The sequence below is a fragment of the Palaemon carinicauda genome, chromosome 41, assembly GCF_036898095.1.
Source record: "Palaemon carinicauda isolate YSFRI2023 chromosome 41, ASM3689809v2, whole genome shotgun sequence".
NCBI lineage: Eukaryota > Metazoa > Arthropoda > Malacostraca > Decapoda > Palaemonidae > Palaemon > Palaemon carinicauda.
In genome coordinates, this window is record NC_090765.1 from 49,907,970 (window position 1) to 49,935,290 (window position 27,321).

General features: G+C 45.7%; 1 protein-coding gene across 1 annotated transcript in view; it reads left to right on the top strand.

Annotated features, from left to right (window-relative positions):
- The first annotated feature begins 669 nt into the window (after nucleotides 1-669).
- Nucleotides 670-27,321, top strand: part of LOC137632621 (tectonic-2-like) — a 61,897-nt gene continuing 35,245 nt past the window's right edge. The window contains exons 1-3 of the mRNA XM_068364683.1: nucleotides 670-800; nucleotides 15,670-15,824; nucleotides 22,920-24,403. Of these exons, the coding sequence (XP_068220784.1) occupies nucleotides 737-800; nucleotides 15,670-15,824; nucleotides 22,920-24,403 (1,703 nt within the window). The 5' untranslated portion in view covers nucleotides 670-736. The remainder of the gene's footprint in view (nucleotides 801-15,669; nucleotides 15,825-22,919; nucleotides 24,404-27,321) is intronic.

The window sequence follows — 27,321 nt, forward strand, 5'->3', positions numbered from 1 at the left end:
AATTAGAATCTTTTATGCCCTGCCTGAAAATTATAATGCATTAAAAACAGAGAAAGGAAGTTTTGAATTCGCACGAGGTGTTATTACATGTAAAATAGTTTTACTTAAAACCAGAGAAGACATAAGCAATCAAGGCTTAAGAAATCATAACGTTTTGGGCTTTATATGAAGTAAAAATTATTGAATTCACAACAACAAAATTTAAATGTTGGACAAGGACATTATCAAATACAATCTGCTATGTAAAATAAAAAAAAAAATGTAATAGTATTTTGTAAGTCAAGACATTTTGGTCTCCTTTAATGTCTTCTATTTCAAACGGAACAAGCGTAATTTATTCAAGAGAGCCAGAAAACTAAAAACTTAACAGTATCAAAACTGAGGATTATATGTAGATACTAGGAATAAATAGTGAATGAAAATTTACCGATTATAAAACTTGCCTTCAAAAGGTTAAGAAACTTTGGAAACGACAATTTTGAAAGGGATATATAAATATAGAAGGTTACACATGCGGTATTTGGAGATAGTGGAAATTAAAACTCAAGACTAAACATGATAATACCTAAAAATTGACTAATAGAATATAAATAAATAAAAACTATAGAGAAGATAAAGTCTTGAAGAGCAGTGAGCCGTTACAACGACATTGTCCCTAACTAACAAATGTCATGCTCGGAATGTAAACAAAACAAACGAAATATGTAAACAATGCAAGTTTAAGGGTAGCATCAATATGAAGTATCTTTGGTATACACCAATTTTGGTTGGATATCTAATTTTAGAAATTAGTCATACTGGTGAGTACATGATCAATTTAGTTATGAATTCCATTTATTGAAAAACTTCATGTAAGCTGTCACACAATATCCAATGAGTGAGCAGGTTAAGCAGATGCCTTTAAAACACAAGAGTAAGGATGTATGTAGAATGACGGCCAAGCGTCATAATTCCCACATTTTGAACTTTATCGCAAACTTGTATGGAATAAAAATTTTTAGAAAGGAGGTGTATGTATGATAGCGGCTACCTGTATGTATTCTAACTTAGAATACGGCAGTGTAAGGAGGTTTGCATGTTAGGTAAGTAAGAGCCTTTGTATATCAGCGGCCAGTTCTTCTTGAATTGATTAAAAATGAATCTAAACTTTCCCCCTTAACCTAACCTACATACCGTGTCCTTACCTACATACCGTATTCTAAGTTAGCTATCATAATACATACAGGTGGCCGCTATCCTACATACACCCCGGTAAGTAGGTAAGGACATGTTTTGCAGGTTAGGTTGGGGGGGTCCCACGTTAGGTAAGTAGCTAAGGACACGGCTTGTAGGTTAGGTTAGGGAGGAAAATTTAGTTAGTTGATGTGAATTTTTAATTCAAATGGGAGGAAATGGCCGGTGATATACAAAGGCTCCTCAGAAAGTTCTGAATGCCCCCATGTAAGTACCTATAAGATAGATATATATTTTTTGGTAAATAGTGTTTCTAGTGTATTTATACTTTGAACTGTTCTGATGTAAATAATTTGGGTAATCGGTTTTTATTAAATCACAGATGTTTTCCAATACCAATAATTAGGCTGAAAAACCATATTTCTAAAGTTAAACAAACACAACCTAACATAACATAGAAGCTGTTTCCTTACCTACTTGCGTACCAGAAGAAGCATCACCCCTGCCAAGTTTAACCCGTGCATAAAATATGAAAACTACATTTTTCAATATTAAACTTACCCGATGATCATATAGCTGTCAGCTCTGCTGCCCGACAGAAAAACCTACGGGCGGAATACGCCAGCGATCGCTATACAGGTGGGGGTGTACATCAACAGCGCCATCTGTCAAGTAGGTACTCAAGTACTCGATGTCAACATAGAACCAATTTTCTCTCTGTCGTGCCACTGGCAAGACCTACTAAATACGCTGTTACTAACTGGATTTGTTTTCACAACGATTTGGTGAAGTACACTATTCCAGTTTTGAGCTTTCGCTATGCAGGGGTTTTATCTTAATTTCAAAACTTGAACTCGTTTTGGATAGATTTAATTATGGTGACGAAGAGAGTATGGACTCTCTTTCACTTTTAAATGGCCGACCCTTTCCTTAGACGGAAGTGTGTTTAGGTTTTTGGTAATTTTGCTTAACACGTTATAGATCTATATATTTTATATCTCTCCGCCTTTATAGGCCTCTTCGATTAACTTTCCATTTATTATAAACATATAACAATAAATTTTTATGTTTGTTTATATGCGACCTTTCCTGATAGTAGGCGGTCCTAACTTGGAACCGAAGTTAATTAACATTGAGCCCGTTATATCGTATTTAACCTTTAAAGAATTTAATACTTTTTAAATTTTATGTTTTATGAAAGAATTTCTTTGATAGTCTCGTACTGTTTTCAAAGATGAACTAACGTTTAGTTTTTAGTCTACGCAGTTGTTGACGTTCAGGACGTTCAACATGCGCTCTATCGTTACGATAGAGAGAGAGTGTATCACGGTTTCACTTTGCAGTAAGAGTAAACCGATTCTGGCGTTTCGTTCATTCTTTCTTAGCTTAAATGGTTTAAATTCTAAATTAAAGGAACTTTTTATTTGGAAAACCTTTCAGTTTTTTCCTTTAGCAAATAACATGTTTTAACGATATATAATTGGGCTCTTCTCTCAGGTGCGAAATCAAGAGAGAAAGAGAGAGAGAGATAGAGACGGAGGGAGAGAGAGGAGAATAAACTTTTCGTTCAAGCTGGTAACGTTGTTCTCGTTTTTTACTCTCCTCCCTAGTCGCTGTAGGGGAAGAAGGTAAAACATTTCTAGGGTTTTATTCTTGTTCCCAGGCTATGTGCGGTGAGAGATTGTAAACGTAGTTTATTTGATCTAGTGTTTAGTCTCTTTCCCAGCCACTGAATTCTTTATCTTTATTTATGTTTTCTGTTGCATTGTACGACTGTTTTCGCAATTACTACCTTTTAATGAAGGATAGGATTGCATGTTTCAGGTAGAAATCAGTTAAAGTTTCGATTTCAGTGAAATAAGTGCAAAACAGAAAATCAAAGTGATAAAGTGATATGCGCAAAGTGTTACAGTGTTGCGTCCAAGGGTTCGTCTGTTCGTGCCAGTCGTTCACCTAGTCCGGGACCTCTTACAAGCTCCCAAGCCCAGGGGAGAAGTAATGTCGAACGACTTATGGGTTCCACAGGCCTTGATCAACGAACAGACGTTTTTCCCTCCGTGGTTTCGGGCGTATCTACCCAAGATCGCCCCACCCACACAAAGACGAGAGAGCCCATTTATTCCTCGTCTGCGGAAGAGGTTTCTCGTAAGAAACCATGGACCACATCTCGCAGCTTTTTAAGTGCAAGTCGGTCCCTTCCGCGCAAGTCCAACGGCCCAGGTGTAGCCACTGGGTCAGTTCGGACTCGCTGCAGTCATCCGACGACTGCACACCTCCCAAGAGAGGCAAGGTCGTACCGCAACAGGCAGTAACTCCGTCTGTTGCCGCACCAGCTGTTTTAGACCCTCAGTCACAACGGACAGTAGCTCCGTCTGTTGCCGCTTTTGTAGACACTAAGTGGTCTTTACTGCAGTCTATGCAGACTCAGTTAGCTGCGGTTATGCAGGAGTTTCGTGCGGAGAAGGTTGACACTGCCCCCGTTAGCCTACAACCTGCCACGGTTGTGCGCCCAGCTCACGCTGAGGCTGCCTGCTCCCACACTCCGGCTGCGGAGAGCTCCACCACCGATGCGCAGTCGACCCTGCCAGACGCATGTTGACGTTAGCCGACGTGCGGCACCCTCCGTTGACATGCGTGAGCTACCGCATCAGCAGTGGGAAGGTGGAGTCAAGCTGCCGTGTTTTGACGCGATGCGTTAGTTTCCGCAACCCACGGCAGTCCCCACCACGCACCACCACTCCGCTTTGGTTGTTGCCTGCTCCCACACTCCGACTGCGGAGAAGGTTGACGATGCACCCGTTTGCCTACAACCTGCCACGGTTGTGCGCCCAGCAGACGCTGCGGCTGCCTGCTCCCACACTCTTGTTGTGAAAGCTCCTCCACCCATGCGCAGTCGACCCTGCCAGACGCATGCTGACTCCCACAGACACACGGAGCACTCCGTTGCCGTGCGTGAGCTACCACAAGCTGCCGTGTTTTGACACGGTGTGTCAGCCTCCGCAACCCACTGTGGTTACCGCCACTCGCCCGCAGCAGACTAGTCAGTCAGGAGTTGAGGCTTCCCCACACAGCTTTGGTTGTTGCCAGCTCACAGACTGTCTAGCAGTTACATGACGTTGCCTTCTGGTCTGCTACTAATGCACCAGTGCTGTATGTCCTCACGCACCTGTTGTGGTTGACAGTTCAGTTTTTTGACAGTTCACAGACTGTCAGGCAGTTACATAACGTTGCCTTCTGGTCTCCTGCTAATGCACCAGTGCTGTATGTCCTCACGCACCTGTTGTGGTTGACAGTTCAGTTTTTGACAGTTCACAGACTGTCAAGCAGTTACATAACGTTGCCTTCTGGTCTGCTGCTTATGCACCAGTGAGACCCTCACTGAGATACCTAGCTTTTCTCAGACATGGTTCCTGTAGATGAGAAAGTGCTGTTCTCCCTCCTACTGATATTCCTTTGAGGACTCTGTCATTTGGAGAGGAGCCTTAAGCTGCTTAGCCTCCTATGGACTTTAATTAAAGCATAACAAGGCTTCCAGGGATGGTAAATGGTTCCGCTTCAGTCGCTAACCCCGTCTGTTGCCACACCTGCTCCCGTAGACCCTAATGGGCTTTGCTGCAAGACATGCAGTCCAAGCTTGTGTCCTTGATAGAGGATTTTTTACGGAGAAGAACCTTCTGGCCAACAACCTTCCTACCGGTTGGTTGTGCGCCCTGTTGACGCTGAGGTATCCTACTCGCGTCCGCCAGTTGAGGTGGTTCCTCCACCGATGCGACCCAGTGTGGGTTGCCAGTCGCACGTTGACGTTAAGCGACTCTCGGAGGTGGTTGTGGACGTTCAGTGTGTCACTAGGAAGACGTTCAACAACCAGCAGAGGTGACTTGTTGTGACGCAGTGCGGCAACCTCAGCAACCCGGTAGGGGGTTGACTGCACAACCCAGACAGTCTAGACAGTTTCGGGTTGACGCTGTACTTCCTCGCGTCCCCATGGTTGACAGTTCACAGACTGTGCAGCAGTACCATGATATTGTGTCTAGCTCCGTCACGCATCCACCAGTGCGACCGGATTCAGCGAGTCAGACGTTGCCCACTTCGTTGCAGTTTCCTCATCAGTTTCGGATGAGGAACCCTCTGATGAGGACATTGCTAAACAAGACGATCAACCCCCAGCCCTGCTATCCATCCAGAAGATGCTGAAGAAGGAACGCTGCCCTGTCAGGCTGTGGATGAGTCTGATTAGGACACTGTCATCCGTGGTTCAATTTGTGTCACTTGGAAGACTACACCTCCGTCCTCTTCTGTATCATCTAGCTTTTCACTGGAAAAGGACAAGACGCTAGAAGCGGTCTCGATCCCGGTTTCCGGAAAGATAAAGTCTGGTCTGACTTGGTGAAAGGACTTTATCAACCTTTGAAAGGGTCTTCCCCTGACTGTTCAGACTCCCAACCACGTTCTCTTCTCGGACGCATCGGACGTAGGCTGGGGTGCGACATTAGGCGGTAGGGAATGCTCGGGATTATGGAACTCGAGTCAAAGGACAATGCATTTCAACTGCAAGAAGCTACTGGCAGTACGTCTGACCTGGAAAAGCTTCAGGTCTCTCCTTCAAGGCAAAGTGGTGGAGGTGAACACGGACAACACCCTGCTTTGACGTACTTCTCCAAGCAAGGAGGGACCTACTCTCTGACATGGTACGAGTTCGCAAGAGACCTCCTCACCTGGTCAACAGGTCTAGACTTTTCACTAGTAACGAGGTTCATCCAAGGCAACTTGAATATCATAGCAGATTGTCTCAGTAGGAAGGGACAAATAATTCCAACAGATTGGACCCTCCACAAGGATGTATGCAAGAGACTTTGGGCCACCTGGGGCCAGCCAACCATAGATCTCTTCGCAACCTCGATGACCAAGAGGCTCTCAATACTTTGCTCACCTATCCCGGACCCAGCAGTAGTTCATATAGATGCCTTTCTACTAGATTGGTCACATCTAGATCTATATGCATTCCCTCCGTTCTAGATTGTCAACAAGGTACTGCAGAAGTTCGCCTCTCACGAAGGGACAAAGTTGACGCTAGTTGCTTCCCTCTGGCCCGCGAGAGAATAACTCACCGAGGTACTTCGATGGCTAGTAGACGTTCCCAGAACACTTCCCCTAAGGGTGGACCTGCTACGTCAGCCACGCGTAAAGAAGGTACTCCAAGGCCTCCACGCTCTTCGTCTGACTGCCTTCAGACTATCGAAAGACTCTCGAGAGCTAGAGGTTTTTCGAAGGAGGCAACCAGAGCGTTTGCTAGAGCAAGGAGAACATCCACCCTTAGAATCTACCAATCGAAGTGGGAAATCTTCCGAAACTGGTGCAAGTCAGTATCCGTATCCTCGACCAGTACCTCTGTAACTCAATAGCTGACTTTCTCTTATATCTGAGGAAAGAACGATCTCTTTCAGCTCCCACTATCAAGGGTTACAGAAGCATGTTGGCATCAGTCTTCCGTCACAGAGGCTTAGATCTTTCCAACAATAAAGATCTACAAGACCTCCTTAAGTCTTTTGAGACCACGAAGGAGCGTCGTTTGGTTACACCTGGTTGGAATTTAGACGTGGTTCTAAGATTCCTTATGTCAGACAGGTTCGAACCGCTTCAATCAGCCTCCCTGAAAGATCTCACCTTTAAGACTCTTTTCCTGATATGCTTAACCACAGCTAAAAGAGTCAGTGAGATTCATGCCTTCAGCAAGAACATCGGATTCTCATCCGAAACGGCTACATGTTCTACAACTTGGTTTTCTAGCCAAACACGAGCTGCCTTCTCGGCCTTGACCAATATCGTTCGATATTCCAAACTTATCGTATGGTTGGAAATGAACTAGAAATAGTATTATGTCCTGTAAGAGCTCTTAAGTTCTATTTTAAAAACCTTTACGAGGCCCGTCTGAAGCTTTATGGTGTTCAGTTAAGAATCCATCTTTGCCTATGTCAGAGAATTCTTTATCCTATTTTCTCAGACTGTTAATACGAGAAGCTCATTCCCATCTGAATGAGGAAGACCAAGCTTGGCTGAAGGTAAGGACACACGAAGTTAGAGCTGTCGCAACTTCCGTGGCCTTTAAACAAAATAGATCTCTGCAAAGTATATTCGACGCAACCTATTGGAAAAGCAAATCAGTGTTCGCGTCTTTTATCTTAAGAATGTCCAGTCTCTTTACGAGAACTATAGCTGTCAGCTCTGCTGCCCGACAGAAAAACCTACGGGCGGAATACGCCAGCGATCGCTATACAGGTGGGGGTGTACATCAACAGCGCCATCTGTCAAGTAGGTACTCAAGTACTCGATGTCAACATAGAACCAATTTTCTCCTCTGTCCACTGGGTCTCTATTGGGGAGGAAGGGTGGGTCCTTTAATTTATGATCATCGGGTAAGTATATTCAAAAATTTATTTTACTAATGAAAATAACATTTTTCAATATTAAACTTACCCGATGATAATATAGCTGATTCACACCCAGGGGGGTGGGTAGAGACCAGCATTACATGTTGACATTATTATGAGCTAAGTATTCCGTATTTCATTTTAGCAGTTATTCAAAATAACAAGCATAAAATAAATAAGTACCTGGTAAGGAAGTCGACTTGAACAATTACTCTGCCTTTTTAAGTACGTCTTCCTTACTGAGCCTCGCGATCCTCATAGGATGCTGAGCAACTCCTAGGAGCTGAAGTATGAAGGGTTGCAACCCATACTAAAGGTCCTCATCAAAACCTCTAATCTAGGCGCTTCTCAAGAAATGACTTTGACCACCCGCCAAATCAAGTAGGATGCGAAAGGCTTCTTAGCCTTCCGGACAACCCAAAAATATTAATAAAACATTTCAAGAGAAAGATTAAAAAGGTTATGGAATTAGGGAATTGTAGTGGTGGAGCCCTCACCACTACTGCACTCGTTGCTACGAATGGTCCCAGAGTGTAGCAGTTCTCGTAAAGAGACTGGACATTCTTAAGATAAAAGACGCGAACACTGATTTGCTTTTCCAATAGGTTGCGTCGAATATACTTTGCAGAGATCTATTTTGTTTAAAGGCCACGGAAGTTGCGACAGCTCTAACTTCGTGTGTCCTTACCTTCAGCCAAGCTTGGTCTTCCTCATTCAGATGGGAATGAGCTTCTCGTATTAACAGTCTGAGAAAATAGGATAAAGAATTCTCTGACATAGGCAAAGATGGATTCTTAACTGAACACCATAAAGCTTCAGACGGGCCTCGTAAAGGTTTTTAAAATAGAACTTAAGAGCTCTTACAGGACATAATACTCTTTCTAGTTCATTTCCAACCATACGATAAGTTTGGAATATCGAACGATATTGGTCAAGGCCGAGAAGGCAGCTCGTGTTTGGCTAGAAAACCAAGTTGTAGAACATGTAGCCGTTTCGGATGAGAATCCGATGTTCTTGCTGAAGGCATGAATCTCACTGACTCTTTTAGCTGTGGTTAAGCATATCAAGAAAAGAGTCTTAAAGGTGAGATCTTTCAGAGAGGCTGATTGAAGCGGTTCGAACCTGTCTGACATAAGGAATCTTAGAACCACGTCTAAATTCCAACCAGGTGTAACCAAACGACGCTCCTTCGTGGTCTCAAAAGACTTAAGGAGGTCTTGTAGATCTTTATTGTTGGAAAGATCTAAGCCTCTGTGACGGAAGACTGATGCCAACATGCTTCTGTAACCCTTGATAGTGGGAGCTGAAAGAGATCGTTCTTTCCTCAGATATAAGAGAAAGTCAGCTATTGAGTTACAGAGGTACTGGTCGAGGATACGGATACTGACTTGCACCAGTTTCGGAAGATTTCCCACTTCGATTGGTAGATTCTAAGGGTGGATGTTCTCCTTGCTCTAGCAAACGCTCTGGTTGCCTCCTTCGAAAAACCTCTAGCTCTCGAGAGTCTTTCGATAGTCTGAAGGCAGTCAGACGAAGAGCGTGGAGGCCTTGGAGTACCTTCTTTACGCGTGGCTGACGTAGCAGGTCCACCCTTAGGGGAAGTGTTCTGGGAACGTCTACTAGCCATCGAAGTACCTCGGTGAGTTATACTCTCGCGGGCCAGAGGGAAGCAACTAGCGTCAACTTTGTCCCTTCGTGAGAGGCGAACTTCTGCAGTACCTTGTTGACAATCTTGAACGGAGGGAATGCATATAGATCTAGATGAGACCAATCTAGTAGAAAGGCATCAATATGAACTACTGCTGGGTCCGGGATAGGTGAGCAAACTATTGGGAGCCTCTTGGTCATCGAGGTTGCGAAGAGATCTATGGTTGGCTGGCCCCAGGTGGCCCAAAGTCTCTTGCATACATCCTTGTGGAGGGTCCAATCTGTTGGAATTATTTGTCCCTTCCTACTGAGACAATCTGCTATGACATTCAAGTTGCCTTGGATGAACCTCCTTACTAGTGAAAAGTCTAGACCTGTTGACCAGGTGAGGAGGTCTCTTGCGAACTCGTACCATGTCAGAGAGTAGGTCCCTCCTTGCTTGGAGATGTACGTCAAAGCAGGGTGTTGTCCGTGTTCACCTCCACCACTTTGCCTTGAAGGAGAGACCTGAAGCTTTTCCAGGTCAGACGTACTGCCAGTAGCTTCTTGCAGTTAAAATGCATTGTCCTTTGACGGTAGTAGGACAGAATGCCTAATGACATAATGCCTAAGGACAGAATACCTAAGGACAAAATGCCTAATTCCTCAACACGGACAAAATGCCTAACAGACATAATGCCTAATGGACAAAATGCCTAATATATAAAATGCCTATTGGATTAAACGCCTACCAGGCAAACGGATCTTATTTAGCATTTTTAAATCAATTATTCGGGATTAGTAAAGATCTTACAGTTAAAACCCATACAACCACCCAACAAGCTGTTGTTCATTTTACTTTTCTTTTTGCAGTTTGAAAGGCAGAAGAAAAACTTACAATTCTTCCTAACTAAATTTCTTTATCAACCATTTAATTTTTTGTAAGAACCCTTTCAGTCCAAAAAGGAAATCATCACTAGTAACAAAGGAGGAAAAATCTAATATATGAAGGATATGCATACATCATGAACAGGGGAAAAGAAGGACGTACATATTGGATATGTGAAAAACGTGGTTTGTGTAGTGCCAGTATAATCACTTGTAATAATTTAATTGAAAAAAAAAAAACTCTTACAATCAATTGCATCCATATCTATAAGTCCTCCATAATGCCAAATATTTGCTAGAGTCATTGAATTTCATAGCAGTATGAAGTAAACTATGCCGCCTTGGCCGAGATCAGAACTCTATAGAGTGCTAAGCTATCTAGTTCACTTTTTTATCCCTTTTTAGATGTTTTGTCCATTAGGCATTTTGTCCATTAGGCATTATGTCTGTTAGGCATTTTGTCCGTGTTGGGGAATTAGGCATTTTGTCTTTAGGCATTCTGTCCTTAGGCATTATGTCATTAGGCGTTCTGTCTGCTCACGCCTTTGACTCGAGTTCCATAATCCCGAGCATTCCCTACCGCCTAATGTCGCACCCCAGCCTACGTCCGATGCGTCCGAGAAGAGAACGTGGTTGGGAGTCTGAACAGTCAGGGGAAGACCCTTTCAAAGGTTGATAAAGTCCTTTCACCAAGTCAGACCAGACTTTATCTTTCCGGAAACCGGGATCGAGACCGCTTCTAGCGTCTTGTCCTTTTCCAGTGAAAAGCTAGATGATACAGAAGAGGACGGAGGTGTAGTCCTCCAAGTGACACAAATTGAACCACGGATGACAGTGTCCTAACCAGACTCATCCACAGCCTGACAGGGCAGCGTTCCTTCTTCAGCATCTTCTGGATGGATAACAGGGCTGGGGGTTGATCGTCTTGTTCAGCAATGTCCTCATCAGAGGGTTCCTCATCCGAAACTGATGAGGAAACGGCAACGGAGTGGGCAACGTCTGACTCGCTGAATCCGGTCGCACTGGTGGATGCGTGACGGAGCCGGACACAATATCATGGTACTGCTGCACAGTCTGTGAACTGTCAACCATGGGAACGCGAGGAAGTACAGCGTCAACCCGAAACTGTCTAGACTGTCTGGGTTGTGCAGTCAACCCCATACCGGGTTGCTGAGGTTGCCGCACTGCGTCACAACAAGTCACCTCTGCTGGTTGTTGAACGTCTTCCTAGTGACACACTGAACGTCCACAACCACCTCCGAGAGTCGCTTAACGTCAACGTGCGACTGGCAACCCACACTGGGTCGCATCGGTGGAGGAACCACCTCAACTGGCGGACGCGAGGAGGATACCTCAGCGTCAACAGGGCGCACAACCAACCGGTAGGAAGGTTGTTGGCCAGAAGGTTCTTCTCCGTAAAAAAATCCTCTATCAAGGACACAAGCTTGGACTGCATGTCTTGCAGCAAAGCCCATTAGGGTCTACGGGAGCAGGTGTGGCAACAGACGGGGTGAGCGACTGAAGCGGAACCATTTACCATCCCTGGAAGCTTTGTCATGCTTTAATTAAAGTCCATAGGAGGCTAAGCAGCTTAAGGCTCCTCTCCAAATGACAGAGTCCTCAAAGGAATATCAGTAGGAGGGAGAACAACACTTTCTCATCTACAGGAACCATGTCCGAGAAAAGCTAGGTTATCTCAGTGAGGGTCTCACTGGTGCATAAGCAGCAGACCAGAAGGCAACGTTATGTAACTACTTGACAGTCTGTGAACTGTCAACCACAACAGGTGCGTGAGGACATACAGCACTGGTGCATTAGCAGCAGACCAGAAGGCAACGTTATGTAACTGCCTGATAGTCTGTGAACTGTCAAAAAACTGAACTGTCAACCACAACAGGTGCGTGAGGACATACAGCACTGGTGCATTAGTAGCAGACCAGAAGGCAACGTCATGTAACTGCTTGACAGTCTGTGAGCTGGCAACAACCAAAGCTGTGTGGGGAAGCCTCAACTCCTGACTGACTAGTCTGCTGCGGGCGAGTGGCGGTAACCGCAGTGGGTTGCGGAGGCTGACACACCGTGTCAAAACACGGCAGCTTGTGGTAGCTCACGCACGGCAACGGAGTGCTCCGTGTGTCTGTGGGAGTCAGCATGCGTCTGGCAGGGTCGACTGCGCATGGGTGGAGGAGCTCTCACAACAAGAGTGTGGGAGCAGGCAGCCGCAGCGTCTGCTGGGCGCACAACCGTGGTAGGTTGTAGGCAAACGGGTGCATCGTCAACCTTCTCCGCAGTCGGAGTGTGGGAGCAGGCAACAACCAAAGCGGAGTGGTGGAACATGCGTCTGGCAGGGTCGACTGCGCATCGGTGGTGGAGCTCTCCGCAGCCGGAGTGTGGGAGCAGGCAGCCTCAGCGTGAGCTGGGCGCACAACCGTGGCAGGTTGTAGGCTAACGGGAGCAGCGCACGAAACTCCTGCATAACCGCAGCTAACTGAGTCTGCATAGACTGCAGTAAAGACCACTAGGGTCTACAAAAGCGGCAACAGACGGAGCTACTGTCCGTTGTGACTGAGGGTCTAAAACAGCTGGTGCGGCAACAGACGGAGTTACTGCCTGTTGCGGTACGACCTTGCCTCTCTTGGGAGGTGTGCAGTCGTCAGATGACTGCAGCGAGTCCGAACTGACCCAGTGGCTACACCTGGGCCGTTGGACTTGCGCGGAAGGGACCGACTTGCACTTAAAAAGCTGCGAGATGTGGTCCATGGTTTCTTACGAGAAACCTCTTCCGCAGACGAGAAATAAATGGGCTCTCTCGTCTTTGTGTGGGTGGGGCGATCTTGGGTAGATACGCCCGAAACCACGGAGGGAAAAACGTCTGTTCGTTGATCAAGGCCTGTGGAACCCATAAGTCGTTCGACATTACTTCTCCCCTGGGCTTGGGAGCTTGTAAGAGGTCCCGGACTAGGTGAACGACTGGCACGAACAGACGAACCCTCGGACGCAACACTGTAACACTTTGCGCATATCACTTTATCACTTTTGATTTTCTGTTTTGCACTTATTTCACTGAAATCGAAACTTTAACTGATTTCTACCTGAAACACGCAATCCTATCCTTCATTAAAAGGTAGTAATTGCGAAAACAGTCGTACAATGCAACAGAAAACATATATAAAGATAAAGAATTCAGTGGCTGGGAAAGAGACTAAACACTAGATCAAATAAACTACGTTTACAATCTCTCACCGCACATAGCCTGGGAACAAGAATAAAACCCTAGAAACGTTTTACCTTCTTCCCCTACAGCGACTAGGGAGGAGAGTAAAAAACGAGAACAACGTTACCAGCTTGAACGAAACGTTTATTCTCCTCTCTCTCCCTCCGTCTCTATCTCTCTCTCTCTTTCTCTCTTGATTTCGCACCTGAGAGAAGAGCCCAATTATATATCGTTAAAACATGTTATTTGCTAAAGGAAAAAAACTGAAAGGTTTTCCAAATAAAAAGTTCCTTTAATTTAGAATTTAAACCATTTAAGCTAAGAAAGAATGAACGAAACGCCAGAATCGGTTTACTCTTACTGCAAAGTGAAACCGTGATACACTCTCTCTCTATCGTAACGATAGAGCACATGTTGAACGTCCTGAACGTCAACAACTGCGTAGAATAAAAACTAAACGTTAGTTCATCTTTGAAAACAGTACGAGACTATCAAAGAAATTCTTTCATAAAACATTAAAATATAAAAAGTATTAAATTCTTTAAAGGCTAAATACGATATAACGGGCTCAATGTTAATTAACTTCGGTTCCAAGTTAGGACCGCCTACAATCAGGAAAGGTCGCATATAAACAAACATAAAAATTTATTGTTATATGTTTATAATAAATGGAAAGTTAAACGAAGAGGCCTATAAAGGCGGAGAGATATAAAATATATAGATCTATAACGTGTTAAGCAAAATTACCAAAAACCTAAACACACTTCCGTCTAAGGGAAGGGTCGGCCATTTAAAAGTGAAAGAGAGTCCATACTCTCTTCGTCACCATAAATAAATCTATCCAAAACGAGTTCAAGTTTTGAAATGAAGATAAAACCCCTGCATAGCGAAAGCTCAAAACTGGAATAGTGTACTTCACCAAATCGTTGTGAAAACAAATCCAGTTAGTAACAGCGTATTTAGTAGGTCTTGCCAGTGGCACGACAGAGAGAAAATTGGTTCTATGTTGACATCGAGTACTTGAGTACCTACTTGACAGATGGCGCTGTTGATGTACACCCCCACCTGTATAGCGATCGCTGGCGTATTCCGCCCGTAGGTTTTTCTGTCGGGCAGCAGAGCTGACAGCTATATGATCATCGGGTAAGTTTAATATTGAAAAATTAGGTCTTTTTAGGATAAAGAATACAAAACAATTAGTTTAGTTTATACGGAGATGCTGACTCGTAGGCAAGTTTTTAGCTTTGCCTGGACTATGTTATGTACAGCCACTGGTTAAAACCATTAACTAATTTATGACACGATACACGAAATAACCTTTAACATTATTTCCAGCTACAAGCTCCTAAATATGTATAAAAAAGAATAACAGATTTGAACGTGTACAAGTGAAAGTTGAAAAAAGAATGATATATTGATTATGTTGGCCTTTATGGCTGAATTTGGGTACAAATTATACTCCTTATCCTCACTATAAATCAGCGATCTACATACTCTCCCATGTTGAGATTTTTTCTTTTTAGCTTTTTTTGGGTGAATTCCAAGAACCCCTAAGGAGGGCATCTTCGTGTTACAAATAGTATTTAGTAAGTTAATTATATGAAACTTGGTGATGTAAAGCTCCTTTATGTTCATATAAAGTATAACGTATGTATATTTATATCTGTTTTTGTTGCATAAAACTAAAGAAATTTTGTGTTTGGTAAATAGCAAAGTTATTAATGTACAGAAAATACCACCAGAGACACTTTTAATCCACTGGAGTGAGGACAGATAATCAAAGGAAAAAATTCCAACCATAGTTTTGGTTAAAGTACATTTTTTATAGTTAATTCTTATTAACTTTGTTGTTGGAATGTTGGGTAATTTCATTTATTTATACTGATCTATCTATGAAAGGAACCTTTGGTTTTGTATGGCTGACTACCACAAAGGCTTGCATCTTGATTGTGGATTTATTAACTAGGGCCTGGGAGGCCATTCAGTGCCATGTATAACAAAGGGAAACCGCAGTTACTGTGAAAGTTAAAAGGTTCGATAGCTAGATGGAAGAAAGAAACACAGCATGGAGGTATAGTTGAAGGCTAAAAAGTGAGTGCAGCTAGGAGCTTTAAGGACACAACAACAAAGCCTGCGTAAGGTGCAATGATGACGCTATTCCCCTTTGGGGCAAGGGGTTACATTATAAGTAATTAACCTGACTTATTTGTGAAAAGAGACATATTCAAATTTGGCACTCATGTATACAACTTTTAAAATACAAGTGCATTCAGTTCCAATAAGTACAATACAATACAATTTTTTTTTTGCAATGTTAATAATAAATTTTTTCTTTTACAGTAAAGGGGGATTATTTTGCTGTTAATTGGACTGAGGCCAGTGTGGTTGGAGTGAACATCGAGACTCATTACCAAGATCCTTCAGTCACACCTCTCGCACCATGCCCTTGTGATCTTATTTCTTATCGATGTGATGTGCGTTGTTGCTGTGATAGTGTAAGTAGACTGAGCTTTCTTACCAAAATGTTGCAGTTACATTTAAAACCTATTGCACATTTTTTTCTGGTTCTTCATTCCTTGCTGGATGCTGGATATTTTCTGTGTTATGAGTTTTTTGTTACAGTTATTTTCTAATACCTTTATCAAGTTTCATCAACACATGAAAACTAATCTTTGTTCCAACACGAATACTTACCTCGAACTACTTTCTTAGGAGTTACCTGTAATCTCCTCTCTACCGACCAGAGTTTTGTGTAGGATACCCTAAAACCCGTTTTCTATGTAGGCCTACCTCGGCATTAGAGAATGTGCCCCGAGGGTAGGCTTTGCGCTAGGTCGAGGTCCGCTTGGGTCGCTAACGCCAGTAAGTTCTCTGGTCGCAACGTGTCACCACGTCGCTCTCGTTCTCTCTCGACCCTTTGTGTGCGCCGCGTGTGTCCCACGTGTTTACCGCGTGGTAACTTGTACTTATCCCTTGTGTTCCTGTGTGTTCACTTTCCGCCCTTGTGCTTCCCCAGTGTATTCCTTGATTCCCTGCGTTCCTGTGTCTTGTGTTTGTGCGTTATGGAGCAAATCCGCCGTTGTCCTGGGCCTAGAGCCGGTAAATCGTGTGGAGCGTTCCTCTCCAAACCTGAAGTGGACCCTCACTCCCTTTGCTCTTCCTGTAGGGGCAAAGTTTGTTCGTCGTCAGATATGTGCCCCGAGTGTGTTGGTTGGAGTGATATCCAGTGGGTGCGTTACGGCACGAAGAAGAGAAAATCGTCAAAACGTTCACCCAGGAAGGCTAGTGTTTCTTCGCCGCTACCGTCGCCCAGTGAACGGTCCGACGGGGCTTCTGTCTCGTGGGGAAAGAACCGAGCGTACTTCCCCAGGAATCTGGTGATTGTGCAGTGGGGATTGCGGGACCTTCTCGGGCTAGTGAGGAGCCCGGTAGTGCTGTGTCAGGGTGCTCTGGAGACTCGGCCCTTGTGTTGGGGGGCACGTTTCCTCCGATGACCCCTTGTAGGGTAGTAACGTTGTTTCTGTGTCTTCGCCCCCTTCGTGGGCCTGTGTTTCAGGATCTTCGGCAGGCGGCGACAACCAGGGTAAGTTAGGTTCCGCAGGGAGTGATGCCTTCGGGTGGAAGCTTCCTAAGACACCGGGTAGGTCCCCTATGTGAATGGAAGAGGGCCTGGATTCCTGGTTCCCTAGTGTTGGGCGCCAAACCTCGTTCCCAACCACGCTCACGGAAGTTCCCGAAGAATTCCTGCAACCTTCTACCTCAGGTACGCAACGAGTCGCGAAGTCCCCCGCGGTCCCCGCTTCCGCCCGCTGTACGGTAAGTGCAGTGACGTCAGGCTCTTCAGAGGAGTCTTTCTCGTCGGGTGAAGAAGCCAGGAGGAAACATCGACGGCGGAGGGAGCGGTCCAGGAGCAGGCGTTCCCGTTCAAGATCGCGTTCCAGATACAGCAGGAAGCGCTCCCGTTCTCCAAGAAGAAAACACAGGAGGAGTAGGTCACCCGATGGCGATTGGGTTTTCGTACCCCGTAAAGCAGAGATACGATGTTCCCCGGACCGGCGGTCCAAGGATTTCTCGCCAAGGAGACCATCCTCCAAGCACAGTTATGACCCTCACAGGCAGATTCGCGAAAAGGACTCTACATGCAGGCATTAGACCGCGAACCTCCGGTTCACCCCGCCCAGCGGGGGGAACCGCGCTTCCTTACGGGCAGCCTGGCCGAACCAGCCCAGCTGGTGCGGCCCTCGGACCGGAAGGAACGGTTCCCGCTGTCGGGTCAGCCCACGGGATCCGCGTCCTCGTCCCCCAGAGAACTTGAGCGGACACTAGTCCTCGCTGGGTCGGCGATGCCTGTGCTAACCCCCGCCCCTGGTGCGGAAGCCTCCGCCGGGGAGGACCAGTACCTCGGCAGGGGAGTGCCTGTTGTGTCAAGAACAAGGCGCCCGGTGGGAGTGCCCGGTGACCCGGCTCCCCGGGCTCAAGCCGAGGCTTCGGCTGACGGTAGGGAGGGTTCCCCGACGGAGGACTCGGCCTATAGAAGAGTGATTGGCCTTATCAGGAGGCATCACAAAATAGAAGAACCGGCAGCTACCGACGAGGACTATTGGAGGTCCAGCCTTATACGGTTAATGCAGGCCCCTACCCAGCCTAAGACCTCCCTGGCTCTCCCTCTAGCCCGGGATCTCGTCCTGGGACAGGAATACGTAGATAGATTGGTGGCAAGTACTGCCGAAGCCCCCAAAACTCAGAGTTCTTCTAAGTTACTCCAGGGGCTCAAGACGCAGGGCAAGGTCTATGTACCAGAAGGACGTCGACCAGGAGCCTGCAAAGTAGAACCTTCTCTTGACATCCTGGGCCAGGGCGTCTCGGAGGACAGAGCCTCTTCAGCCCCAGTGTTTTTCTCCATCGGAGGCCGCGATGATGGAGGAAATGTCGAGGGACCTGGTGCACGTCTCCTCTTGGCTAGACTGGTGGGCTTCCACCTTAGTAGGGGTGCAAGTCACGTTTGATCCTACAGCAAATCCTCCTGAGGGAACTTATCACCTCCGGGGGCAAGACGCTTAAGTTCCTGACGTACCAATCTCTCGCCCTGACAGCGAATTGGGTACTCCGCAAGAGGGACACCATCCTGGCAAAGGTGTCCCGAAAGGTCCCAGACAGGGAGGCGCGGGCCATGAGGAGCCTTCCCTTGTGGGGTGACTCCTTGTTCCCCTTAAAGGACTTAGAAACCATTATGGAGAAGGTGTCTAAGAGAAAAGAATTAAGCACCCCCAGGCCTACGCCTACAAGGAGACCGCCCTACAAGAGGTCAGTCTCAGACAGTGCCGCGACGGCTCAGGCCTCTCCTAGCATGACGAAGAGAGAAGCTCCCTCTTCCTCCTGGACCTCAGCACCTCAGGCCCCCCCCCCCCCCCCCCCCGTAGGGGGGCTCCAGCAGCTCCAGCCTCCTTTAGGACAGGTTATTCTGCCTCCAGGAGAGGCCGTTCAGGCCGCTCCTCCAGAAGGAGATAGAGTGGGAGGCCCCCTATCCCTGCCCAAGCCTCAGGTTGGGGGATGCCTCAGACTATATTGGCAAGCATGGAAAGCTCACGGAGCGGAGCCCTGGACAGTGTCCGTACTGAAGGAGGGCTACAGGTTACCGTTCTTACCAGAACCACCCCCTCTAATCCCGGCCATCCGGGCGGAGTGGCTGGTCCCCAAGGATCCGTTGAAGAAGACCGCCCTTCAAGAGGAAGTGTCCTCCATGTTGGAGAAGGGCGCCATGGAGGAGATTCTACACCCAGGCCCGGGTTTCTACAGTCGTCTGTTCCTGGTGGAAAAAGCGACGGGGGGGTGGAGGCCGGTTATAGATCTGTCGGCTCTCAACAAGTTCATAAAGAAGACAGACTTCAAAATGGACACTCCGAAGTTAGTCCTACTGTCCTTGAGGGAGAAAGATTACATGATGACCATAGACCTCAAGGACGCCTACTTCCAAATTCCGGTCCACCCCTCGAGTCGAAAGTTTCTCCGGGTGAAATGGGGTTCCCAGATCCTGCAATTCAAGACCCTTTACTTCGGATTGTCAACAGCGCCCCAGGTATTCACGAGTCTTCACGACTGTCTCAGTGTGGGCTCACGAACGAGGCATTCGCCTCATCCGATACCTGGACGACTGGTTGCTTCTTTCCTCCTCGAAGGACCTCTTGAAGGAGCAAGGGATGAAACTTCTCCAGTTTTGCAAGGATCTGGGTATCGTGATCAACCCGGAAAAATCAAACTTATCCCCCTCCACCAGATTGACCTACTTGGGGATGACGCTAGATATCCTTCTGGGAAAAGCTTTCCCTTCAGAAGACAGAATAAACAATCTCATGGAAATCATTCGCCCGTTCCTATCGGGGCGCCCCAGGAGAGCGAAGGACTGGCAAAGACTAATAGGGCATCTGGTGTCGTTGGAGAAACTGGTTCCCCAGGGGAGAATCAGACTCAGAGCCGTCCAATGGAACCTGAAGAACCTCTGGTGCCAACTGGACTCGCAACAAGTACTAATCCCGGTTCTACCAAACATGAGGCCCTCCCTGGAATGGTGGCATTGCCGGTCGAACTCGCTCAAGGGGATGCCCTTCGCGAACGACCCTCCCGAGTTACTGCTGTTCACAGACGCCTCCAACCAGGGATGGGGAGCCCATCTCCTCGACGAGACAGCGAGAGGAACCTGGATGGACGGGGAGAAGGACCTCCACATCAATGTCCTAGAGTTGATGGCAGTCCAGAAGGCTTGCCTACACTTCGCAGATCTACTAAGGGGACCAACACTATGGCGTAATCCCGGTTCTACCAAACATGAGGCCCTCCCTGGAATGGTGGCATTGCCGGTCGAACTCGCTCAAGGGGATGCCCTTCGCGAACGACCCTCCCGAGTTACTGCTGTTCACAGACGCCTCCAACCAGGGATGGGGAGCCCATCTCCTCGACGAGACAGCGAGAGGAACCTGGATGGACGGGGAGAAGGACCTCCACATCAATGTCCTAGAGTTGATGGCAGTCCAGAAGGCTTGCCTACACTTCGCAGATCTACTAAGGGGACCAACACTATGGCGTTGATGTGCGACAACGCCACAGTAGTAGCGTACATAAAGAAGCAAGGAGGTTTGAAGTCAAGGGAGTAGTGCGATCTCACCCTAAAGATTCTAGATTGGACAGAAACGAACCAGGTTGTGTTATTAGCAAGGTTCATCCCCGGGAAAAAGAACGTGCTGGCCGACGGTCTCAGCAGGGTGGGCCAAATAGTAGGGACAGAGTGGTCCCTCCTTCCAGAAGTAGCCAAGCTCATCATCCAACGTTGGGGTTCCCCGGTGATGGACCTCTTTGCAACCAAACTGAACGCTCAACTTCCCGTATATTGTTCTCCTGTATCAGATCCGAAGGCAGCCTTGGAGGATGCCTTTCAACACAGTTGGGACAACATAGACGAGTACGCTTTTCCCCCCTTCACGTTGATCAGGCAAGTACTCAACAGAGTAAGGACGGCCCGAAACTTAAGGATGACTTTGGTAGCGCCCTGGTGGCCGGAGAGAGAGTGGTTCGCAGACCTAAAAGACCTGGCAAGTCAACCTCCGTGCCACTCCCCGACAGGTCAGACCTTCTACACCAACCACATTTTCTCAGATTTCACGACAACCCACAGTCTCTGCGTCTTCACGCCTGGAGACTATCGAGCGACTCCTGAAGAAAGAAGGGTATTCATCAGCTACTGCTAAGAGAATGTCGCTATACCTGAGAAGGTCTTCAGCTGCGGTCTACCAAGCTAAGTGGGCCTCCTTCACGAAGTGGTGCGCTTCGAGGCACATTAAACCCCTCAAAGCCTCGGTCCCAGACATAGCGGATTTTCTGGTATATCTCAGAGACAAAATGGGAATGTCAATCCCAGCCATAAAAGGGGTACGGGCCGCCTTGGGCCAAGTCTTCCTCTTGAAGGGCATCGACCTGGGTTCCTCTAAGCACATCTCGATGCTTGTCAAGAGCTTCGAGCAGTCCTGCCCCCCACAAGCAGCTAGGGTGCCTCAGTGGGACTTAGCTAAAGTCCTGAAGATGTTGAGTGGCCCCCCCTTCGAACCTTTGAAAGATATCTTAGACAGGGATCTCACTCTGAAGACAGTCTTCTTGCTAGCCTTGGCGTCCGCTAAGAGAGTAGGAGAGATCCATGGGCTGTCATATGACGTCTCTCATTCGAGGGGGTGGAAAGAAATATCTTTCAAGTTCGTTCCTTCTTTTGTGGCGAAGACCCAGAACCCAGCTGTCTGGGATCCTAAATTCGAAGGTTTCTCCATACCAGCCATCCCTAAGACGGGTAATGCTGAGGATTTAAAATTGTGCCCGGTCCGTGCCATTAGAAAATACCTTGAAAGAACGGCTCATCTCCGGCCAGGCATCAAGAGCCTCTTCGTCTCCACGGGTGTTACTAAGAAACAAGTATCCAAGAACACCATTTCCTTCTGGTTGAGACAAGTTATTGCCAGGGCCTACAAGGAAGAAGATCTGGCCGTGCCAGGCGTTCCCAGACCTCATGACATCAGGGGTCTGAGCACGTCCTTAGCCTTTGAGAAAAACATGGCAGTGGGTCAGATCCTTCGGGCAGGTACTTGGTCTAACCAGTCGACTTTTACTGCCCATTACCTCAAGGACTACTCGAGGAAGTCCTTAGACGGGTTCTCCATTGCGACAGTCATCTCCGCTCTCCAAGGGATTTAACGGTAAAAGCCCCAGGCTCAATCGTGGATAGCAAACCGGGAGACACAGGTTCGTTTCCTTTCATCCTCCCCAGTTGTTCCCTATCCTCATCGGAGATAACCATCTTGTACCATTGAATAACACATTCTCCGCAACTACGTTACTGGATGCAACATCAGAAGAAGTTTTTCAAAGGGTGAGTACTTAGACACTAACGTGAGCTCTTTGTGTAGTTACCCTCTCGTCCGTTTTCTAGTATGTACCGTAATACCTAGGCCTCTTGGCTTCCGCTTACTGGGTCTGTAGGTCAGAAATGCACTCCCGCCTCCTAAAGCGTAAGTCTCCTAAGAAAGTAGTTCAAGGTAAGTATTCGTGTTGGAGCAAATCAAAAATTCTAAGTAATTTTTATTTTTCCCAACATACTTACCGAGAACTACTTTCGGGTAATGGCCCTCCCTTCCTTCCCCGAGTGCCTCTCTGCCCTTGCAAGTATTGTGCTGCATCAATAGAACTTACTGGCGTTAGCGACCCAAGCGGACCTCGACCTAGCGCAAAGCCTACCCTCGGGGCACATTCTCTAATGCCGAGGTAGGCCTACATAGAAAACGGGTTTTAGGGTATCCTACACAAAACTCTGGTCGGTAGAGAGGAGATTACAGGTAACTCCTAAGAAAGTAGTTCTCGGTAAGTATGTTAGGAAAAATAAAAATTACTTAAAATTTTTTATTTTACTCAAATTTCATTTAGAATAACTTATACCTTTTGAGCCCTGAAGTATATTTGATTTCAATCAGTTTTTTATTAAATAATGTGGAATTAAATATTACACATGTAAAAGCCTTAATATTTGTTAAATATTACAGTAATTTTGATTTTTCCAGGATTGTTCAGAAAGTGACAAAGATATATTTACATGTCTAGAAGGACTAGATGGTGGTCAGCAAACTCCACAAGACTTTGATTACAATTGTAAATACCAAGGACCCTACTCCCCTGAGTGGCATAGTCTTCTGTGCTACATTGCCAACAATAACCCATACCTGGGACTGTTTTTCAAAAATGAAAATGGGATTCAAGAATTTCAAAAGTATACAACAAGGGTTTATCCCCCAAAATATAGCTTTGAAACTTCTGTTGTAGAAAGTGAGGACAGTCCATTTCACTTTCATTATAAGGCACAAGCCAGTGTTGAGACAATTTTTCAAAATGAAAAAGGTATATTTAGAAGTCCCTTGATTTTGCCTCAGCCTGTACTGAATGGAATCTGTGTTAATACTATTCCAGTTCATTTTCTTGAGAGTTTTAAACATCAGTGTTCAACGATGCTCTCTCAGCAAGAATGTGAAAGTAATCCCATGCTAAGTTCAGAAATGTATCTCCAAGATAATGCTGAAGGGAATTCAGACAGTTTAGTTTCAGTAATCAGTGACTTGCACACTTTGGAAGTGGTCAGCGCCAGTGTAAAATATTTGTGCTTAAAAAATTCGCTGAAGTTTATGAAAGTTAATGGATTAAGTAAGATTGCCATAGATTTCATGAAAAAGAGGTGGGACACAATGGAAGAATATTTTGATGAATGTCAAGTGAAAAACAAACCTTTATTTAATAAAACAACTCATATATGTGAAAATGTTGTCTTAAGTGTCGACTACAACTTTGGTTGGAAAGGCCCGAGAATCAATGAAGTTAGTGTGGAAATAATTTTGGGTGACATACCAATATCCTTGGAAAGCATACATCAGAATTATTTTCAGGAACTTGATGAGGAAACAACTGTTTATGATAGCTTAAAAAAAGTAAAAGAATATTCACAGGGTCATAAACAACCTTATATTGGTGTTTTGCAGAATTTTGAAACTAATTTTTATTATGTATTGCCAACTATCATTAGTAATGAAACTACTAGTAATCATACGTCAAGTAATGACACTTTTTTCCAAGAAGAGGTAGATAGCCTGTATTTATTTGAAAACATGACAGAAACCGAAAATATGATAAAACGATCTGGAAATCCAGGCTATGATGTTGGGAAATCTTTACTAGCTGGATATATTGCATACAATAGCACAGATTTAGAGAATGATACTCAAGATATCTTCTCTTACATTGATATCAATGATGCAACAGGTCTTTTCATATGGAGACCAGATGCAACCAGTGAATGCAGTCTTGCCTCTACTGAAGAAGTTATTTTTGGTGTTGACATGCTCTCTACTTGCATGTACTCGATTGGTGAAAACTACAGCTGTGATGATGTTAGATTGGAAATATCATCTATGATGTCTCAACTAATTCAAGCTGATGCTGTCAGTAAGATGGGATCTCCAAACATCACCAGTGAGGAAAGTTTCTTGCCAATAATTATGTAAGTTTGTAAAGCAGATGCAAGTCTCTTTTATAACTTGTGTTTTCAAGGTAGCGAGTTTCTTGAAAATAATTAACAACATTTATTATTTAAACTTAGAAGTTTTCAAAAAGGGCCTAATCATATTTAAGGGATTTTGACGAAGGAAAAATCTATTTCTGGGGAGAGACCTGTGACGCCCGGTGAAAAGGGTCCTTCTTTACACTTTTCTGATATAAACCTTCCAAATATACCAGAGAAAGATAAAAGCATGGAATGCAGAGGTTACTACCCTCGCGTGAGCACCTTGTGGGTGTCGTGTATAAAGCAGGTGCATGTGAAAACCACTATTCACAGGCTGTCTTCCATTTAGATAATTCCTCCATCAAAGGGAAGGGCCGTAACAGAGGCCCCAGATACCGTACTTGAGCCACTCCACCGACGCCCGACGCGAGCGCCCTCTGAGACATCCTTCTGCAAGAACAAACGGCTTGAAAGGAAAGGGTGGGATCGTAGAAAATAACAGGGAAGGGTTTCACCGGGCGTCACAGGTCTCTCCCCAGAAATAGATTTTTCCTTCGTCAAAATCCCTTTTCTGGGTCGACCTGTGACGCCTGGTGAAAATGTACCAGAGAATGCCTTCCAAGCCCAATAATAAATAGTAACCTAATGAGGAGAGAGATAAACACCATGTAAGGAAAATAATATATTATATTAAGGTAAGTAAGCATAAATTACAAACTAGCCAAAGGACATAGTGAACATAAGGCTAAATAAACATGATAACAAGGAAGCATCCGAGTATCAGAGCACAATATGCAACAAAACTGACATGGCTAAGAATAACCCAACACTAAAGTTACGGTAAACACAATAACAGTTAATAACCATAGGAACTAAACATGGAATAAACTTAGGGCTAACGAACCACCAAAGAGAGCGGCGACGTGGTGCGAGTGGCAGGTAGGAGGGAGAAGAGGAGAGATGGATGAAAGGAAGAACAAGAGATTAATGGGGAGAGATGAGGCTCCCAGCTGCAACCGTTGGGTATTTAAGGGCCTGTAAGTTCTTTAGATAGTGGCGTTTGAAAACCATAGGAGATTTCCAACCCGTGTACTTTTTAAGGTCATCAAAATCCATATTTTGGAAATAATTGATGGAGGTAGCTACTGACCGGATATCATGAGCATGGGGAAATGATTCCGGATTAGCTTGTTTAATGAAGTATAGGATTTGTTGCCTAATGCCTTGAATGGAAATAGTACCTCCTTGTTCTCTGATAAACAAGGAGCCAGACGAGCGGGTGGCAGTTCTAGCTAAAAAGGCCCTGAGAGTAGTGACTGGACACAGAGAAGTATCTTGGGGAAGAGGAATAATCTTCCAAGGGGACCACCTATTTTGTGGGTCCTCATTTTTAGCTAGGAAAGCTCTGTCTGGAGAAAGAAGTACTTCACCTGAAGGGAGGAAATCTATGTTTTCTGAGTTTCGTGAGAGAGCTGCTAGTTCTGAGATTCTAGCACCCGTGGCCAAAGCCGTTAGAAATAAAGTCTTCCTAAGAAGAGTGATATAGGAGCAGGATTCATTGTCCGTGTCTGACGCAAGTTTGAGGACATCGTTCAGAGACCAAGAGACCTTTTGTGGACGAACCGAAGGTCGAAGCCTAGCACATGCTTTTGGAATAGATGAGAAATAGGAATCTGCTAGGTTAATGTTAAACCCAACAAGGAAGATCTTCTTCAAAGCTGACTTGATGGTGGTTATAGTGCTAGCTGCTAGGCCTTTGTCAAATATGAACCTAAAGAAGGAGATGGCTAAATTAGGAGTCATAAAAGTATGGTCTGAATTCTTTAAGAAATCTGCTAGTTTCTTAACGGCCGAATCATATTGACGAATTGTAGAGTCCCTTTTGTCTGATTCTATAAAGAGGACATTTTCCGGGTCGATGTTCGCATCTCTACGAGCTGCAAACTTCATGAAGTCCACAAAGTTAGGTTTTGGCTATCCTTGAGGAATCTGACACAGTCCGAGTTTGGACTACTTGGGTCAGTTTGGGGAATGGGATCCGGAAGGGACGGAGTTTCAACTCGAGGAGGAGAGGAAACCAACTGCTTTTTGGCCAGTGAGGTGCTACTAAAGCCACTGCCCCTTGGAAGGAGCGTAGTTTGTGTAAAACTTTCATTAGAAGATCCACTGGAGGGAATAGGTAAATCTTCCTCCAATGGTTCCAATCCAGGGTTAATGCGTCCATGGCATAAGCCTGAGGGTCCAGGTTTGGGGTCACATAACAGGGAAGTTTGTGATTCAGTTGAGTCGCGAATAGATCTACCTGGAGGCCCGGAACCAGCCTGAGTATCCACCGGAAGGAATTTATGTCTAGGGACCATTCCGATTCCAGTGGTTTCGTCCTGGATAGTGAGTCCGCTATCACATTCTGGACTTCTGCTAGGTGAGTTGCTGACAGGAACCAGTTCTTGTCTGCTGCCAAGGCGAAGATAGTGACCAGGACCTGATTCAGGTTCGGTGACTTGGATCCTCCTCTGTTGATGCAGTGTACTACGGCTGTGCTGTCTGAGACTACTCTGATGTGGGACGACCTCGGAGGGGAGATTCTCTTCAGGGTCAAGAACACTGCCATGGCTTCGAGAACATTGATATGGAACTGTTTCATGGCGGGTGACCAAGAGCCCTGAAACATCTGATGTTGGGAGTAACCCCCCCCCAGCCACTCAGAGACGCGTCTGTATGAACTGTCACTTGTGGAGGGGGGAATTGCAGAGGAACCGATTTGGAGAGGTTCCTCGGTTCGGACCATGGGCGTAGTCTCATTTTTAAGACAGAGGGGATCTTCGAGATCTTGTCTCTTAAAGGTATTGTAGCTCTCTTTCTCCAAACTCGATTGATGTCTTTGAGTTTGGCTTTTAATAGGAGATCTGTTACTG